The sequence below is a fragment of the Rhinatrema bivittatum genome, chromosome 1, assembly GCF_901001135.1.
Source record: "Rhinatrema bivittatum chromosome 1, aRhiBiv1.1, whole genome shotgun sequence".
Classification (NCBI taxonomy): Eukaryota; Metazoa; Chordata; class Amphibia; order Gymnophiona; family Rhinatrematidae; genus Rhinatrema; species Rhinatrema bivittatum.
Window position 1 is genome coordinate 541,791,384 of NC_042615.1, and position 20,257 is coordinate 541,811,640.

Sequence of the window (20,257 nt, forward strand, 5' to 3'; positions counted from 1 at the left end):
TCTTCTTCGAAATGAGCAACTACCTCGAGTAGAAGGCGTGGCTCTGCTGTTCATGGGGGACTGGTTCTACTGTGCCCACTGCTAGAAGGGCGGAAAGTTCCGATTGAAGGACAACCTGATGGGTGGGCAAACCCCATGATGGACACGGGGGAGCGGTCTCTGGGAGCGTGCTAAAGTTCAGGCGGTAGCCCTGGCGGACAATGGAGAGGACCCAACGGTCCAAAGTGATCACTTCCCAACGGCGGGCAAAGCAAAGGAGCCTGCCACTGACTGGAGGATTGACTGCCAGGAGAACTGGTGTCTGGCTCGTGCCCCCTCGCTGCCAGTCAAAAGCCTGTAGATGGGGCCTGCTGGGGGGGCTGGTTGGATTCTCGGAGCCTGCTGCTGCCGGCTGCAACCCCTGGAACTGGTCCGAGGCGGGCAAGCATGGGCAGCTGGAGGATAGTATTTCCTCGGCTGGTAAAAAAGCTTGTGAGAGCCCAGCCTGGAGGTCTTCCTGGCAGAGGAAGGGCCTTCTGAGGGGCTGGTGGAGAGTTGCTGAAGAGTATCATGCTGATCTTTCAGCTGCACCATGGCCTCCTTCACCTTGTCCCCAAACAGGTTCTCGCCTGTATAGGGGAAATCTGCAAGCCTGTCTTGAACCTCCAGCCGGAGTCCTGAGGCTCAGAGCCAAGCCAGCCATCTGGCGCCAACGCCTCCAGCGGCAAGACAGGCTGCGATTTCGAACACATCATAGGTGGACCTCACCTCGTGCTTACCTGCTTCAAGGCCCAGCGCGGCAATAGCTGCAAGAGATTCCTGCTGCTGCTGGGGAAGGCCCTCCAAAATCCCTGACTTGTTTCCAGATTGTGGTTGCATTGGGTCATATACAGCTGGTATGTCACCAGCATGGCCCCCTGAAACATTTTCCTCCCTATGCCATCAAGTTCCTTGTATTTGCACCCTGGAAGGGTGGAAGTGTGCGTCCGGGAACGTCTAGCTTTCTTCAGGGCAGACCCCATGACTGCCGACTGGTGGGGGAGGTGCCGCCGTTCAAAGCCCACGGCCTGCTGCACCAAATAGGTAGTGAAGGAAACAAAACAGGACCGAAACCTTTCGGCTGTGTCAGGGGCTTATTTATACAGATTATGCAAATGTGTTAAACCTTAACAATTGCATTGAGATGTCAGTATCTGCTTTTTCCTTTATCTTTCGATGTACCTGATAGTGTGGCACCGCATAAAGATAGCTATCTGGATAAATAAGCCCCTGACGCAGCCGAAAGGCAAAACTCTGCCAGAGCTGGGCATTATTACTTTTAACCTGGATTAATTAGAATAAAAACTTTACTTTCCAAGGCATCAGTACTGTTTTGTTTCCTTCACATCTGTGGCTACGCTTGACCAATTTCCGATCTCTTTCTTTGGACCAAATAGGTAGTATCAACCTTCCTGTTGACCGGGGACACTGACACCGGATGTTCCCACATATGGAGGAGGAGGAGCTCCTTAAAGATGTCATGGATGGGCACTGCCATGATTTCCTTGGGAGCATCAATGAACTGGAGGACCTCCAGCATCTTATGACGGGCATCCTCCTCGCATTTGGGAAATGTTGTAGCGGATTTGAAACGAGCAGGACTGTTTGAGCAACTCTTGGAGCAAAAGCCAAAGATATAGTGACTGCCCCTGACGAAGCAGGCGGGCAGCAGACTGTGCATCACTTCTCCAGCATCTATTCACTCAGCCTCCAGCATGATACGATAAGTGTTTTTTTTGCTAGATATAGCATTTAATCGCTCAGCAAATAAATATAAGAATAATGTTTGTCAAGGACCAAAGAAAATGAAAGTGAACAGTGCTTGTTAAATCTAAAGAGAAGAATACTATTGCTTGTTAATCCAAGAAAAAGAAAAAAGAAAAATTTTTACTAAACTGGTGAGATTTAGAGACCAATGATTATAAAATGGAAGTGGGTAACTTAATCTATCAGTGAAATCGTGGGGTCCATTAAGCAGGAACCATTTCTCAGAGATATGCGAGAGTATATTATATCATAACTCTCTTTTTTCATATATGAGGTCTCTTACTACCCAAAAAAATTTTAAAAATTTAAAAATTTAATTTTCACATCAAAGTTTCCATGTATATGGTGTTATTTTGGATACAGTATAGGGTATTCTCCTCCAACAGGAGTGGGAAGGGGATGGCCACTGCCATTACCCTTACAAAGCTCGCAAATGACAGGTCTTCGGGTGGAGATCGACGCCGCTCCTTGGGCAGGGAAGGCTCCGAGAGGGGGTTGTCCTCCTCACTTGGGCTTGGGAATACAGGGCGGGGATCATAAGGGACAGCGGACCTGGGCCCCAAGGGTGACGGAGGCCGCGAGGGCACCAACAGCATCAATGGAACGCCTGGCATCGAGGGGGACATCAACCGCGGTAAGCCTGAGGGAACTCAGGCTTACCGCGGCAGCCCGGGGAACCGTGGCAGCCCGGGGAACTGTGGGCAAGGGTGACCAGTCCCCGAGGCCTCATCCTCCTCGGAGGACCTGGGAATCAGGATCGCTCTAGTGGAGGGTGTCGTGGCCGAGGAAGCATAGAGGGCCTCTCGGGTATCGGTTGCGTTAGTAGGACGCCAAGAAGGACGTCCAGACACTACAGGGGTGCTAGCATCGATGGCGGAGGCTCGGGCACCGGTATGGGGTCGGTAGCACCGGCAGCTCAATGCTCTGGAATGCATTGAGCACCACCGACTGCACCCTGTGGTCCAGTTCCTCCTGGAAGTCCTGATTGCTCAGGACTGATGGAGGGGGATGAGGCGTCACTGGCACACTCTTGGGGTCTCGAGGTGGCACGGCGTCCTGCACTGTAGTCCGTGGAGAACACCTCGGACTATCGGGGGCACTGGAGGATGGGGCTTCCGGTGGCTGGTGCCGCTTTGATGGCGGCTCAGCATCAACTAATGCCGCTCCGGAACCGGAACCGTGTCGAGACGGTGACCGGTGTTGATGCTTCCTGGACTTCCGACACTCGGCCCGGTCTTTTCCAGGTGCTGAGGATGATGATGACCCCGAGGTCTGTGCAAGGGGAGAGACTACCGAAGATCAATCTCACTCTCCCCGATCCATAGGGGTGTTGGATAGTGGGATCACCAGGGAAAGAGATGAGATGGTTCCCCACGATCCTTTGGCATCAAGGACAGTGAAGCAGGAGTGGAAGATTTTGGATTGCTGAAGAGCTTCTCCATTTTATCTAGACGTGCTCAACACCGTTTGGGTTTCATTTGGTCACACAAATGGCACCCGCGGATGTCGTGTGAGGTCCCCAGGTAGAGGATACAGACCTTGTGCGGATCCGTGATGGACATGGTCCGTGGGCACTGAGCACACTGTCGAAAACCTGAATACCCCATCAAAAAGAGAGGCCGGCGTGCATTCGATAGCCAACAGGCACCATTGTGCAAAAGTCGGGAATCGACTGCGAAGATCGACAAAAAAGACTGAAAACAAGGGTACCTACCGAAACAAAGGGATACCGACCGTGAAAGGGGACCCAACGCAGACAAAACACCCAAAAAACTTGAATACAATTTCAAGGAGTTGGAGCTCCACCACCGCGAGGCTACTGCACCGCGGAAAAGAAGAGGCTGAGGGGGACCTCGCTTGGACGGATAGCAGCAGGCTGAGCATGCTCAGTCTGCCAGTCAAAGTTTCTAGAAACTTTGATGAAAGTTTTCCGTGCCAAGCTTCATTGAATGATGTCACCCACATGTGAGGACTACCATCCTGCTTGTCCTAGGAAAACTGGGCAGACAAAATAGGCATGCAGCTTTTATCTACTGTTTCTGTTTAATAAGGTCCTCCATGGTGTGAGCTGATGTCCAAGCAATACTCTTCTCAGATAGTTAAAATCATTCAACTTCTGGACTCATGCTTCACAACATACTTGAGGCACTTATTGGACATCAGTAAAAATTGTTATGTTAGCGACCGCTAGGAGAGCAATCCCAACTTGGGGGGAATGTGTGACCTTGGGTCTCGGCACAATCCCAGAAGACTCCAAGACAGCACTGGGGGTTGGCAAGGTGTGTCCCAGCATGGGCGAGGACAGTCTGACCCTCTGCCGGACCTGCAAGCTTCTGGAAAGCCATCAACATTATGTTGGTTATTGAACAGTCCTCCAACCGTTCCCAGTCCTTTCGGCCCTGCCGCTAGGTATCAGCAAGAAACAGCAGGCAGGACTGAGGATGAGGGCAGACGGAGGCCTTGTGACACAGAAGATTCAAGACGAGACGAGAAGACTCTGGAAGTGGATGAGGATCTTGGAAGACTCTTGACGAGACAAGGAACTTGGAAGGCTCTTGGACGAGACAAGGAACTTGGAAGGTTCAGAGATTGGCACTGTCTCTCAGGGCGCCCTACACAGCCCACCTACATGGGCGGAGCCAATGGGCTGGTCGCGGACTACCCTGTCCCACTGCACACCCTACACAACTTAAAGAGGCTGGTCATGGACCACGCGGAGAGCGGGACAAGCGCAGGAAGGGAATCCAGCTGAGACGACACTCCAATGACGAGGCAAGGTGACATCTGGAGAACCAGAGAAGCTGGAGGGTCAGGAGGACTCACAATAAGCGAAGGAGGGCGGAACCTCAGAAACATCAGGAAGTGGAACATCAGGAAGCCTGGAACATCAGGAGGTGAAACATCAGGAAGCCTGGACTAGGAACCTCAGGACATGAAGACATGGAACATCAGGAAGCCACAAACACAGGAAGCAGACGAGACATGGAGCTCCAACGAAGAACGAAACCTGACGGAGCGCTGGAAGACGAGACTTCCAGGAGCAACTAATTCCAATGCAAGGCAAGGCAGGAGTGTTGGAGAAGCCCTTTTATATGGCTGAGACAGGAAACAGTCATCAGGTGGGGCCCAGGGCATATCCGGCCGTGGGCCCTTTAAATCTTGTGAAGAGATGCGGCCCGCGCCTTAGGAACAGGAAGCAGGAAGTTGTGCAGGACCATGGCCAGCGGCCATGCTGCTGCTAATGCCGAAAAGCAGGACGGGGCCAAGGAACAGGCCCAGCATTGTCAGCAGCTCTCAAGCCACAGAGGGCACACTGAGGAGCAGCTCCAGCCACAAGGAAGACCAGGGACTGTGGCCTCCAGGCTGCAGGGCAGGCAGACAGAAGGTAAGAGGCTGCCCATGAGGGCAGAATCACAACACAAATGCAGTGCTATAAAAGTATTAATACTATTGTGAAGGGTTGCTATTTAGTTAAATAAAATTGGATTATGATAGCACTTTGTTAATACTTATAGTGATGCCACAACACAGACTCTATCACCATGTTGCTGGCGTTGCATAGAACTATCCATTAACATCTACAATGATGGGCCAGTTGTGGGATAGCCCTGTGACTGGTTGACCCACCGCCGAGCACTGCCAGCTTCTTCAGCAGCAGAAACGCAGCCATGACACCACCGACCTCCATCAATGCCTCCTAGGTGCATGCAGTGCGGCGCCTTTTCTAGGCTCCTTGATGGGAAACCTCAAGCCGGCGCTTCCCTGATGACATCAGCATGGCTTGGTTTTTAAGCCCCAGCTGCACTCCAGTCTGGCACCTCAGCAACAAGTTCTCCTGCAGCCTTGCAATGCATGTTGCTTCCTGATACTGTCTGCCTTGTTCCTGATCCTGCCTGTCGTGTTCATGATCTAGCCCTGCCTCAGCTCCAGCCTGCCTTGCCCCCAGCTTCCTGCCTTGTCCTGTCCTAGTGCTTCTCTTGCCTGCCGTCTACTACTAACCTCTGCTATGGACCCAGACCATTCTCTTGCTTGCCACCTGGTATTGACCTCTGCTATGGACCTGGACTACTCTTTGCTTACTGCCTGCCCTGACCCTCAGCCTGTTCCCATTAACTGTCTACTTTCTGCCAGCTTTGAACTCAGCCCGTTTCTGGACTCTCTCTCTCTAACTACCCTGAGGGACACTGACCTAAGCCCTGCCGACCCCTGGAACCTAAAGGCTCAACCTGCAGGGAAAGGGGCTCATAAAGGTGAAGGTCTAACTCGGTCCCAGTCTGGGGCATGTCTGCCAGCAATCAGAGTGGGCCTGGTAACAAACCAAAGGCAAAAATTGGCAGCCGAAAGCAGGTTGGGGGATTGGCCTGCCTTCATTAGACGAAAAAAATTATCAGGTTGCGCCAACCACACCACAGCACAAGGGCTCACAACCGTGACAAAATCCAAATTTTTTCAACAAAGACATTATTAACAAGGCATGTCCATATCCAGTGCCTGTACTGCTGTTTCAAATCTATATTGCGGGGGGGAAGGGGGTGGAGAGGCTGATGAAGGGGAGGGAAAAAGGTTTGTTGAACAAAGACAGATGCAGCTTTACATAACAATATTTGTGAGCTAGCCCAATAGTGTAGTGGTAGTATGTGCTGTGTGGGAGATCCAGGTTTCATTCATAGATCCAGCTCCTAGAAGCTAGGAGCACTTCGGAGAAAGGGATGATGCAGCCCCAGGCGGAATGGAGTCTTACTCATCACAAAGCAGCAACAACTACTGGACAGGTTCAGCTCCAAAGGGAGCTATGGTCTGAGGCTCCTGCTCAAAGGACTGTCACTACAATGGCTAAGCCATGGGGTTGAAGTGGGGAGAATTATAAAAATAGAAGAAAAACTTTGATAAAAGTTATTGTAAAAAAAATTAACCATATCCATGAACTCTTTTTACATCCCAAGTGTTGTGTTCCATTGGAAAGCTGTGATGTATGTCTTGCTAGTAATTAAAAAAAAAAAGACACAAACTGTTCCATGGTTATTGGGTTGTGGGAATTTTCATAAGAAAAACCTTAGTAGTTCAGGGGTTAAAGGGACAGCTACCTCCCTCTCTTCAAAACTGTTGTTTCGGGCTTACAGAAGTAAGGGTAATGTATAAAAGAGAAAAGTCACATAACTTATGGAAACCAGGAGAAATAACTGCTTACAAAATAGGAACATATAAAAAAACATAAGAATATGTAAAACATTTGAAAACCTAAGACCAAACCCCTTGGTATATACTAATTTTACATTAAAAATATGAAGGAAATATTACCTTTTAGTTGCATATGTATTGCTCTGAACCAGCTTATATATTATGGAGAGTACTTTAAGAATGAAAGCTGCAGCATAAGACATCAGAATTAAACACTGAAACAGTTTAATGGGAATGCAGAGTTTACTTACAGTTTATAGTTCAGACAAAAATGTCAAATAAATCAGAGTGGAAAAAAATGACATTGTACAGTAATCATTTTATTATACACATCTTGCTCTATAATTACAAAAATATGCTGTGGGTGGTATAAACTCAATTATAAGGACAGCTGCTTCCTAAATTACTTTACTCAGTTACACATGTAACAAAGAAAATAATGACACAAGATGGAAAACAAAATATTAATCACTGAAATGGAGAAATTACTACTTACTTGATAATTTCCTTTCCTCTAATGAAAGCAGGCCAATCACTACACGTGGGTTATGCACCTCTACCAGCATATGGAGACAGAATAAAAGCTGACATAACTGATATATAGTCCTGCCCAGAAATCAGCCTGCCAGTATTCTCTGAAAAAAAGCCAAACTGTGGACAAATTGATTATACTAGAAACTGGTTAACAAATAATCATTCATGCTTCCAATTAATAGAGAACACTGCGTGCAGACAAAAGAGTTAACATTCACTAAATAGCCAGTTAAGACACTTACCAGTCCTCCAATGAATAACAGGAACAGCACTCTGCAACGTCCGCACCTAAAGGGCGAACCAAAGGCAAAAACTGGCAGCTGAAGACAGGTTGAGGGATTGGCTTGCCTTTATTAGAGGAAAGGAAATTATCAGATAAGTAGAAATTTCTCTTTCTTCTGCACTCAGACAGGCCAATCCCCACAAGTGGGATGTACCAAAGCTACTCCTGAACAGGACAGGAGGCTTCACGTGGTCCAGTTAACACCACATGCACGAAGGCTGTGCCCTGCAGAGCCTGAATGGCCAAGCGGAAAGGCTTGAGAAGGTATGAAAGGAGGACCTAAAGAACCAAGGACCCACCCATATTAGCACCTGAGCTCTAGTGGAAATGCATTTTAAGTAACTTAGAAAAAGGAATCTCGGCATCCACACAGGCAGTCGTGATGACATCCTTTTGCCAACGGGCTATAGATACCTACATTGCCGGCTCCCCTTATTCACTTCCATTATGGAACAGAAACAATTAATCAGACTTCCTGATATGTTTAGTAACCTCCAAACACCACCTCAGATGCCAATCAACATCCAAGGTATGCGAGACACAAAATGCACTCTCAACTCTATTCCTGTCCAGCTTGGGCAGGAAAATTAGACCAATTCAAATGAAACTCTAAAACCATTTTGGGCAACAGGAGGTAAAGGCACATCTGCTCCGCCCCTGGAGTCACAAATAGAAAAACTGTCTTCAAGGAAAGTAGCTTCAAGGAGAGGCTACATAGTGGTTGAAAGACAGGACCCACCAAGAATCTAGAACCAGAATAAGGTTACACAAGTACACCGGTAGTTGCCAGAGATGACAGTTTCTTCAATGCCTTCAAGAATTGAGATACATCTGGAGGGGAAGACCAAGGCCCTCCATTGACTTGCCCCCTATAAGAGGCGAGAGCTGCCACTTGAAATGACCAAACGTAATGGAATTTCCACTATGAGATGCTGAGAACCTGGCTCCTCACACCAGGCCACAAAAATACTTCAACATAAGCCAGAGACATAGAAAGCATTCCAGCCTGGAGCAAGCTGAAATCACTGCAGCAGAACAACCATGCTGCAAAAACTGAAGGACAAAATTAACCCAGATTGCCATCTACACGAGGACTGCCCACCAGCCTCTGGACCAATCTGGAGTCATCAGAAGCACAGTCTTGTTATGGCCTGTGAACTTTCACATGACCCTACCTAATAGTGGTCATGACGGGAGTGCAGCCCCACTTGAACAAGAGCATCAATACACAGAGCTTACGGATCCTATGCGTTTGAAGAACCATGGAACTGCGCGTTGGCAGAAGCTGCCAGTAAATCCAGAACAGTGACCCCAGCTTGTCACCATGAGTGAAAGGCTTTCGGCAGACAACTTCCACACTCCAGGGACCAAGCTCTGACCGCTGAGAAAGACAGTCCTTACACTGTCCTTTCCGGCAATGTGGAAGATGGATATGTCCAGAAGATATTGCTCTGCTAATCCATTTGCTCAGATACCTGAAAGCTCTTTGATCCGGCCTGAAGAAGGATATAAGCCACCATGGATGCAATATCTGACAGTATCCTGACCGCCTGAGCCTCTAGAAGCTCAGTGAACCTCAAGCATGCCAGCCGAACTACAGGTGCTTCCAGTCGATTGATGCTCCTCTGCATTCCAGCGATCTTGTACTGCCATTCCAGCTTCTCTAAGGAAACTCCCTTCCTGAGAAGATCCGCTTGCAGCCGCCACTGCAAGTGGGAGTTCACCACTAATATCAAGTGAATCCCCACCATGCAATCCTGAGACAATGGATCCCACTGGGAAGTTGTGCTGAAGAGGCCATATGTGTGCCCTTGCCCAGGGGAAAAACCTCCAATGTGGTTGCCAGGTGAACAGACATTCACAATGTTTGAACTGTAGCAATCCAATTTTTAAATGTGACTTCCTGACCGAAACACTCAGCCCTGCTAAGAAACGACACAGACGCCAAGACACTCCAGCGTCTGAAGCAGCTACAAGATGCTCTTGGCCAAATTCACCACCCAGCCTAGCTCTTGCAGTCATAAGACTACTGCACAAGAAGCTAGGTGACTCTTTTCTATGCCATTGTCCCAAATCAACTGGCTATCCAGATATGTGGAACCAAGATACTGCCCCTGCGGAAGGACGCTGCTATTACCACCATGACCTTAGAAAAGGTCCAAGGTACAATGGTCAGCCAGACAGCCAGGGCCTGAAATTGATGATGACGTCCCAGGATGGCAAAACACAGGAATCGCTGATGTTCCCTGCGAATGGGAATATATATAGAAATACCTCCTTCAGAACTAGAGATGGGAGAATTCTCCTGATTGTACTGCCCTTGTTGTGGCATATTGATTCTCCATATGGATAAGAATCACCCACAAACGATTGATTCTGAGATCTAGGATGGGCCAGAAAGAACCCTCCTTTTATCTTACAACAAAAAAAATGGCATAGTGGCCTATATTTTCTTGCAATTTGGGAACAGGAAATACGACCTTCAAGTCCAACAGCCTCCTTAAGGAAGTCTTCGCTGCCACCCTCTTCAGTAGGGAGTTGCAAGGAGAGACCACTAAGGCATCCAGAGGAATGCAAAGAATTCTAGAATATAGTCTTCTCTTAACACTTCCAGGAACCATTGGACAGGCATGATGTGGACCCAGCTCTGATAAAAGCGAGACAGTCGAGGCGCTCCGCTCCCAGAGCCTGCATTCATCCAAGGCTTCCTGGATTGAAAGGATGGAGACATCAAAAAATCGAGAACTCAGAGAAGTCGTTATAGGGATGACAATGCCTGTAGCTTCTAGCATGGTCTGTTGCCCAAAAGGTCGCAATGCTGGGTTCTTATCCTCTGGCAAATGAGTGACTGGGATTCTCCTGTCTCTGTAATATGTTCTCCAACTCACTTTCAAATAAAAGAGAACCCTTAAAGGGTAACCTCATGAGACTGGACTTAGAAATTGAATCTGTCAACCAATTTTGCAACCACAGCGGATGCCTAGCCACTCTCATAGAACCCGCAAAAACTAAGGAGGCCCGCTATTTGACTCCAGTCCCTCAGGCTCTTGAGAGAGGCATAGACTCGCCAGAGCCACCAGGCGCATCAAAAGGCAATTTGCAAATTCATTGCCATGGTCTCAAGGCCTGCATAAGGATTGCTTCAATTCTTCTATCCTGAGCATCTTTTAGAGTTGCCCCTCCTCCTATTAGAAAGGAGGTCTGCTTAGACTCGGAACACACCAGCTTTTCCACCTCTAGAAAATGTAACCGTTCTCTCACTACCAGTCCAAGGGGGTACAATCTGCCAAAGCGCACTCCCAAAGATTTGCTTCTGGAGCGCTCCATACAAGAGCTCCTCATGTGCTCATATAGGCGCCCAGTTCGTGTTAAAATAGGTGCTAGCACTCCGAACACGCTCAAGCAGGCGTTCGTGCTTCGTACGCATTCAAACAGCGCTCATGTTCCGTTCATGCTCAAATAGGCACTCATGCTCTGTACACACTCAAATAAACACTCAGCGGACACTCAAATAGGCGCTCAGCAGTTGCACAAGTCAGCACTCAATATGCACTCTGGTGCTCAAATAGGCACTAAGTCTCAAATAGGCACTCCACATATATAGGCAACGACCCTGTGTGCTCTAATAAGCATGCACATGTGTATCTACGTCATACAGCCATGAGGCAATCATGCACAAAACAAGCAGCGCAGGCTACCATGCGACTCGAAGAACCAAGCCTGGGAAGAAAGCCTAGCCAGAGGCTGTTCAACCAGTTGTGCCTGCACCGCCACCACATCTCACTAAACTCCCCCGAGAAGAAGGAAAAGATACCAACCAATCATGCCAAGGGAGAAAGACCCGGTAAAAAAGTAATAGGGGAAGAAAACCATCCTACTCTTTCTCTTTATTCATATTTTTTTTTTTACCTCAGTTTAGCCATCCATGGCTGAGAGCATGACCTGGTCTCTGGCTATGGGAGGAGAGGGCGAAAGCCTTCACCACCGCATCTCCCTCATCCTTCAACCTTATCCTTCAACCTTCAACCTTCACCTCTTTTAAGTCCATGCCTGACAAGGCTGCTGGACTATGGGCACTCAACTGAGGGAGGGACCCATTGGTGTCACCTCAGGACTACAAGAGGTGCAATAATTTTCTTCTTTTCTTTTTAATCTTCCTCTTTAACTACAAGCAATCCCCAGTAAGGAAATACATGTCCACCATCTGCTGTAGATGGAGAATACTGTTGGGCTGTTGTTGGGGCAGGGCTATATATCCATAACATCAGCTTTTACTTCATCTCCATCTGTTGGTGGAGGTGTATAACCCACTTGTGGGGATTGGCCTGCCTCAGTGCCTCGGTGCAGAGAATTAGTCTCAGTAGAATTTTTTTTTTTTAAGAACAGCTTTACTGAATATTTCCATCTTGATGTTACTAATTGATACTACTGCATGGAGGTTCTAGCAACTTGTACTTGATGAGCTTTTACTTGTCTGGAAGGTGAACACCTGTAGAGTTGTAGCTCTTACATTATACAGTTCAAAATCCAGGTAGAAAAGGTTTGTTTATTTAACTGGTAACCCTTGCTTATGGGTCACAGGAAAAAATATGGCACTATTACTCCAATTTTAATAAAACCACCTATGTAGCACTGATTGGATCTGCAAAGCAGACTGCTGTGGAGTGACACATTCTCTTTTTTTTTAAAGCCATCTCTTAAGAATCTTAATTTAAATGTAACAGTTACTTTAAAAAGTTAAAAATATTTTTTGACTGGAAAATCAAGTTTGCTTACCATAAATGGTTTTTTCGTAGATAGCAGGGTGAATTAGCCATACTGCCTGTGAACGTCCTCTGGTCTTCTAGGTGGCGGAGCTCCTCAAAGCACACAAAGCTCTGCTTTGTGTGCCTGTGTGTGACCTCTCCCATGCGGCTCCCAGCCTGCCTCAGTCTATTATCCAAGCTTGTACTGTACGGTTAAGAGACTGGCCGGGGAGGCGGGTGAGTTAGCATGGCTACACCCGGCTATTTATGGAAAACAATGTTTACGGCAAGCAAACTTGCTTTTTTCCCACAGATAAGCAGGCTGAATTAGTCATACTGCCTGGGAGTCCCCAGCTGGAAGGATGAGCCGCTGCTTGGTATCTGGAAGTGGTGCGCAGTCCATTCCAGTTCTTGCAGGAGGTACGCTCAACCTGGTACACTGTTGCGGACAGTCTGTTTAGTTGTTCCTACTAGAAGGATGGCTCTGTTCCCCACAGAGTCTTCCGCTGCCTGCTGATTGAGACAATAGTGTGAAGTGAAGGTATACAGTGACGTGGCGGCTTTGCATATGACCTGTATGGGCACCTCACTTACAGGCCAATACAGTACAGTGCACTCTGACGGAGCGCACTATTAGCCTGTCATTGGACGCGCATTTTCCCTTACCCCTTATTCAGTAAGGGGCGGAAAACATGCGTCCAACCCGCCGAACATAATAGCGCCCTCAACATGCAAATGCATGTTGATGGCCCTATCAGGTATGCGCACGCGATTCAGAAAGTAAAATGTGCAGCCAAGCCGCACATTTTACTTTCAGAAATTAGCGCCTACCCAAAGGTAGGCGCTAATTTCTTCCGGCACCGGGAAAGTGCACAGAAAAGTAGTAAAAACTGCTTTTCTGTGCACCCTCCGACTTAATATCATGGCGATATTAAGTCGGAGGTCCCAAAGAGTAAAAAAAAGTTTAAAAAAAAAATTTTGAATTCGGCCCATGGCTGTCGGGCTGAAAACCGGACGCTCAATTTTGCCGGTGTCCGGTTTCCGAGCCCGTGGCTGTCAGCAGGCTCGAAAACCGACGCCTGCAAAATTGAGCGTCAACTGTCAAACCCACTGACAGCCGCCACTCCTGTCAAAAAGGAAGTGCTAGGGACGTTTTTACCGCCGGGCCTAATTTAAATACTGAATCATGCGCACCGGCGAGTGGCCAGTGCACGCGACGGGAGAGCGGACTTTATTGTATCGGCCTGTTAGGTGGGCAATGGAGGCCGCCATTGCTCTGACTTGGTGAGACAAGTTTCTGCTCTTCTGTCGTAACTGAACAGGGAAATTCAGGCGACAGTGTTCTCTTGGAGATGGGGAGTCCGGGTTGAAGGAGACAAAGAGTTGGGAGGCCCTGGACTCTGAATGTGTGCGCCACTTTAGTAAGCTAAGGTATATTTGCAATCCAACGTGTAAAGCCGTCTTTCTGCTTCAGATTTATGCCATTTCAGGAAGAAGATTGGTTAGGTGATTGTCTAGTTGAGGTGAACCAATGCTTGCAGCTCAATGACCTTCCTTGCTGAATAAGAGCAATTAGAAAGAGAACTTTCTAGGAGAGATACCTTATGTGTGCTGTCCATAGGCTCGAAGGGCAGAAGCATCAGCTGTTCTAGAACTAGGTTGAGATCCCACGGGTGGCTTTTGCACCAGTGGCCACAGCCGAAGAATTCCCTTCATGAATCTAGAGACGAGCGGGTGGCACGACACTGGGGAGCCATCATGAGTGAAGTGGTAAGCTGCGATAGTGCTGACGTGTACTCTGACATATGCCATTGCCAATCCTGCCTGGTATAGGGAATGAAGTTATTCCAGCAGACATTATGGAGGGCAGGAAAAGAGGTCTACTCCTTGTTCACCCCACCACTTCGAGTATCTGATCCACTTGGCTTGTTAGTTTTTCCTAGTGGAGTACTTCCTGGAGGACACCAGTACATCTTGAATTGGAAGCGTAGGTTTAGGTATGTTAATACTGTCCTCTCAATCTCCACGCTGTCAGTTGGAGGGGAAAGCACAGGGATCCTCCGTCCTCTGGCAGCAGGGTCCAAGCATGTCCAAGGAGCACTGACTGCTTGCTGGATAGATGGGCTAAGTAGGCGTACCCCGGATGCCTGGGCCAAGTCGGAGCCGTGAGAATGAGACTGGCTCTGCCCATGATGCACTTCTGGATGGACCTTGACGTGAGCGGGAATGGAAGAAAGGCGCATAGCAGCCCTTCTGTCCATGGGATGAGGGTCGCTTCCTGTGCTAGTCGGTACTTTCTGGAGTGGCCGAAACGGATCACGGACACTATCTGTGGCACTGCTGAATCTGACTGCTCTTGGGTTGCTCGAGGTGTCTGCGGTCAGCGTAGGGCACATCCACTGGAAATCCCTTCCCCTGTTCATGGCCTTTGTCCATCGTGACAGGGGGGATGGGTCAGGGGCAACCAGCTGCCAGTTGACAAGACAAGGAAACAGTTTTATTCCCTGCTTTCCTGAGGTGGGCCACAAACACTGCTAGGCACTTGGTGAAGACTCCTAGGAACGACTCCAGTCCAAATGGGAGTACCTTGTGATGGAAATGGTGTCCATTGACCTGGAAGTAGGGGTGCTGTCCACTGGTACAGTGGATGAAAATGTGGACATACACCTCCCTAGGATGTAGCATGCTCCTCCAGTCATTGGGTTGTAAAAGGGGTAGGATGTATCTGAGGGAAGTCATTTTGAACTTTCCATTGCAAAGGAATCTGAGGACCATCTGCAGGCCCAGGATAAGGTAAAATCCTCCCGATTTCTTGGAAGTGAGGAAGTATGGGAAATAAGATCCCTGATTCCGCAAGGAGATGGGAAGCCAGCGGATGCAGTCCTAGTAAAGCAGTCTGGAGATCTTCTCCTTGATGGTCATAATTTCTTCCCAGAGTTGGTAAAAATGGGAGAATCTTCTTCCCACCATTGGTGATGGGGATGGTTCGGGTGCTCCTAAATCCCCTGCTGGGTCTTGGAGCTGGTTGGGTTCTCAGGATCACGTGGCTGACGTGGGTTGCGTGGTCATCCACGGCCCTGTGTTTGCTGTGGCTGCGATTCCCTGGATGGCCAGTAGCCACACCAAACATCTGGCTGTGATAGCACCCACAGAGATTCTGGCTGAGGTATCAAATGCCTCATAAATAGTGCGTGGAGGAAGCTGGACTGACGGGTTGCCATCCGGGTCAGAACTCGTCACCACAGGCTTCAGAGATTGGTGGCACTCATACAAGTATTGGGTGATGTAAAACTGGTGCTGCTGAATCTTGGCATTCAGCATCGCAGCCTGAGAAATGCGTCTTACGAAACTATCCAAATACTTGTTGCCCTTCCCTGGAGAGGTATTAGAGTGCAGCCAAGATTTCTTTGCCCTTTTCATGGCTGTCTCCACCATAATGGAAGCGTGGGGGAGCTGGACCACACTATAAAAAGGTGAACTTCAGGTCTGTTTTGCGGGATGTTGCTGATCCTCACAAGGGAAGCTGCCATGCCCTGGTCATTAACTCATCCAGGACCGCATGTGAGGGCAACGCAGTTGGTTCTGCCAGTGTCTCGAAAATCTTAAGTATCCCCAGGATCTCCACTCGGGGGTCTGGCACCTTCCTGGTTTCTACGGTAAGACACTCTCCACCTTCTCCACGAACTTGGAGTAAGAGAGGTCTTCTAGCAGGGAGATGGGTCGAGGCTGTTCCCCTAGGTCAGTGGAATAACCCGTCAAAGAGCCAGGAGATGTAGAGGATGATTTGTACACAGAAACTTCCTGCGGTGCATCTCGAGAGGGGTTAACACTGACCAGTCGGTGCCCTCACCCAGTGAAGGTGAAGCCCTGCGGGGAGAGTGCTCTCCCTGCCCGTGACATTGTTCCAGCGATGACAAAAACTGTGTCAGTACTTGCGAGATTTGTGTCATTGCCTGGGAAACCAGGGTTCCCTGTGGTCTAAGGGAGGGTTCCCTTGGAGGCCCTCTGGGAGGCACTGCCACCAGCAGAATGTCCAAATCTGGGCCTCTAGGCCATACCGGCGCCTGTTCCATGCAGGGGCCCTGCAAATGTGACCCTTTGCTTACCCTTGATGTTGATGATAGGTCGGAGAAGACCCTGGATGACTGGGAAGACCCAGTCAACCCACTGACTGACATTGGTTCCACGTCTGAGAACAAGAGCTCCAGATCTGGAACAGGGCTCTATGCGAGGCTGGTGGCTGAGCTGTGGGCGACAAGCCCTTATCCACTGGAGAAGTTCGTGGGACCCGATTGTCTGTGGGCCTCCTCTGCTTCGATGCACTCTTCGCTGCATCATAGTGCTCCAGGGATTGGTCTTCGTGTTGGTGCATGGATGCGTTGACCGACGCTCTCTGGTGCCTCGATCCTGCATCGTGATTCCTATGATTTGACGCATGTGTGTCAGCATGGCACTGTGCATCGCGTCGATGCATCGGGTGGGTGCGTTGATGCGTCAGTGCATCAACGTCATCCGCGACTTGTCTGGGTTTTCGAAGCTGCTGCTCTTCCGCGGGGCCCTTAAGTCGCCTGATGGGCCTGCTGAGGAGGCCCTCTTTGTCCTGGCTCTCAGGAGTTCCAGACTGGGCCCTGGAGAGGACTGAGTGTTTCCTTGAGCTGATTCTGCAGTGAAGGATCCTGTTGCTGCTTCCTTCAGCTTCTCTAACTTCACTGCCCACTGCCTGCGCGCTCTTGGGGACATACGGCCTCAGTCCCTGCAGCTGGATGGATCATGGTTAGGTCCCAGGCATATGTAAAAGAGCACATGGCCATCTGTTACCAACATTACCTTCCCGTACTGGCGGAGAGGTCACACACAGGAACACGGAGCACAGCCCTGTGTGCTTTGAGGAGCTCCGCCACCTAGAGGACCAGAGGACGTTCCCAGGCAGTATGGCTAATTCAGCCTGCTTATCTGCGGGAAAATGAATTGTATACACTTATTATGCAGTAGTGAATTCTGCTTTATTCTCAGGAGTAAATAGGCCACAAAATAGCAAGGAAGACAACCTAATATCCTGACTGGCTTTTGGGAGATGATCATATCATAAATTACAGAAAATAAAAGACAGTTCAACTTCATATACTGTCAGTTCCGCATAATCATTTGTAGTTCTAGCTGCATTTGCAACCTGCTCTTCATATTGGTTATTAAATCTCAGGTACCAGCTCTGAATCATTTTTTATTTATTTTTTCAGTAGCATAATCTATAATGATAAAACAACTTACAACCCTGAAATTTGGCATGCATATTAATGGGACCCTAGGAATATGCAGTTCAAGATCATTATTTTATTAATCATCTGCAGTATGGCTGCATTGGTTCTTTTTGTTCCCTAGGGTGTCTGTTTTACTCCTACAGTGTAAGCATGTACGAGCTAGGAACTGCACACAGGCATGTGTATGGTGCATTCAGTGAACATGCTACTTGCAAGGCCTTGATAGTCTCATAAACACCAACGCATGAGGGCAGCAACCCATATCAGATGGGAAATAGACATACTGCTCTGGGGGTCAAGGGATCCCCATGGCCGGCAGACCAACATCACGGTTATGGGGGTTGGAGCAGCCTGCTTGACCTGATGGATGGCTCAAGTGGATGAGGTCACTGAACGGGAGACTGAGGGTATACTGGGTGGACAGTAGCAGGCTGCATGAGTGACAAAGAACAGATGCAGAGATAGGTGAGGGAAAGTCAGGGACTGAGGGAAAACATGGAAAGCCTCTCTTAGCCCATCATTGTAACAACATGGCTCTGGAGATGAGAGCAGCCTGCACAGGCTAGCAGAAAGGTGCAACTCATAGAGCTACTTAGGGAGTGGGGGACTGAGGAACAGTCAGAAGATTGCAGCAGTCTGTGCAGGGGCCAGAGAACAGATGCAGAGGTAGGAGAGAGGGAACTTAAGGCAGATGTGGAAAAGCTATGTTAGTTCATCAGTTTTGATAGCCACTTTCTGCTAGTTTCCCAATAAGAACACCTTAAAATATAGTTAAATTTACTGTGTTACTGTGCAGTTTTTTAAATGAACAAATGGCAAGAAACAGCAATTAAAATGGTTAAGATCAATGTATCAAAAATAGTCAAGATCTGAAAACTAAGTGTAGTGAGATCTGGGGCAAACAGTTGCCAACCTTTATATCAAAGATGGCATTTGCTGATGATGATGATTGTTAAGTTATTTTTTCTGAAAAATTTTCAGATGATCCTCAAAATTTCTCTGGAAAAAGACATGTCATCGGGGGAATCAGAATTTAATCCAGTTAGGCCATTCTGATTAAGATGACATCATACCCTCTGCATGAAACCATATGCATTCCATGGTGACATTCTTCAGAACACACCTGTAACTGGAACTGGGGAGCTACATATGGAATTTCAAAATACAGTCACATAAAGCATGTTTAATCGATAAAGGCTGAGCAGTGCCATAGCTAGAGAATTTACAGCTCTATACTGAAACAGCAAGAAGCACCAATATATACATTTACCAAGTAGATGACCATAAGAATTCTGCCACCACCTATTGTTTTTTTGACAGCTCAATCTACATCCCTTTCAAAGATGCACCTGCTGCCACCACACCATTTGCAACCCCCTGAGGCCAATTATTACTGCTAATTGTCTCTACTTAGAAAACAGTGTACATTACACAGATGATAACGATTTCTTTTCCAAATAGTTTTATCCCTGTTGCTTTCACTTACCAAACCTTTGTGCTGATTTAGAACAATCACTTCTTACTTTTCTTGTAGTGCAATGAGACACCATTTGTAGACCCACAGAATCTTTAAACCTGCCACAGACAATAATGATAGCATGTACATGAGGAAGAGATACACATACTTACAATTAGAGCAAAGTTACTTATTTATAACAGGTGTTCTCTGTAGACAGATCAAATCAGCTACACAAGTGAATGATGTTATTTGATGGCACCAACACAGAAGTGCTCTAAGAGCTCACAACATAGTTTTTCTGAGCATTTGTAGAAGTTTCCATGCAGCTGCCTCACACTAGCCTCTTCAATCTTTTCACTAGCAAGCTCCGACTCTATTTATTTATTTGATTTCTATTCCACCTTTCAAAGGAGGGTGGTATTATGTGGCTGATTTAACCTGCTGTTTACAGAAAACACCTGTTAGAGGTAAGCAGCTTTACTATCTCAGTAGACAAGCAGGGTCAAATTCAGCCCCCAAGTAGGGACTCCCTTGCTGAGGGTTGTACATGGAAGATTACTGAAGAATGCTGAGACATTCAATTCAGTTGAAAAGAGGATGGAGACAGTTTATGCATTTAGTTAAATAGATTCTTCAGTACTGTCTGTCCAAAGGAATTGTCCCTACAAGAGTCCTCTAAACATTGTTGACAAAAATGTGATGAATGGCAGGTTGCTGCTTTGCAGATTTCCTGAACTGAGGTAAAGCACAGTTGCAGTACAGAAGGTGTAGCAGCTTGTACTTGATGAGGTTTTACTTTGCTTGGAAGGCAAATACCTGTAGAGTTGTAGCTGTTATGTTATACAATTCAAAATCCAAGTAGAAAGGGTTTGTTTGTTTTTTAAACTAGTAACCCTTGCTTATTTGAATTACAGGAAAAAAAGTTGAGAAAAAATTCTGTAAGATTTAGTTCTTTCCATGTAAAACAGAATAGTTCTTCTGCAGTTTAAGGTACAATGTGATTGTTCTGCTTTGT

At 47.7% G+C, this 20,257-nt stretch overlaps 1 protein-coding gene across 4 annotated transcripts in view; it reads right to left on the minus strand.

Annotated features, from left to right (window-relative positions):
* The window catches only part of SPO11 (SPO11 initiator of meiotic double stranded breaks), a 358,551-nt gene that overhangs the window by 216,644 nt on the left and 121,650 nt on the right, over window positions 1-20,257 (minus strand). For all 4 annotated transcript variants that reach the window (XM_029614938.1, XM_029614929.1, XM_029614946.1 and 1 more), the window contains 2 exons: window positions 19,270-19,358; window positions 7,084-7,150 (listed from right to left, as the gene is read on the minus strand). In XM_029614938.1, the coding sequence (XP_029470798.1) occupies window positions 7,084-7,150; window positions 19,270-19,358 (156 nt within the window). The remainder of the gene's footprint in view (window positions 1-7,083; window positions 7,151-19,269; window positions 19,359-20,257) is intronic.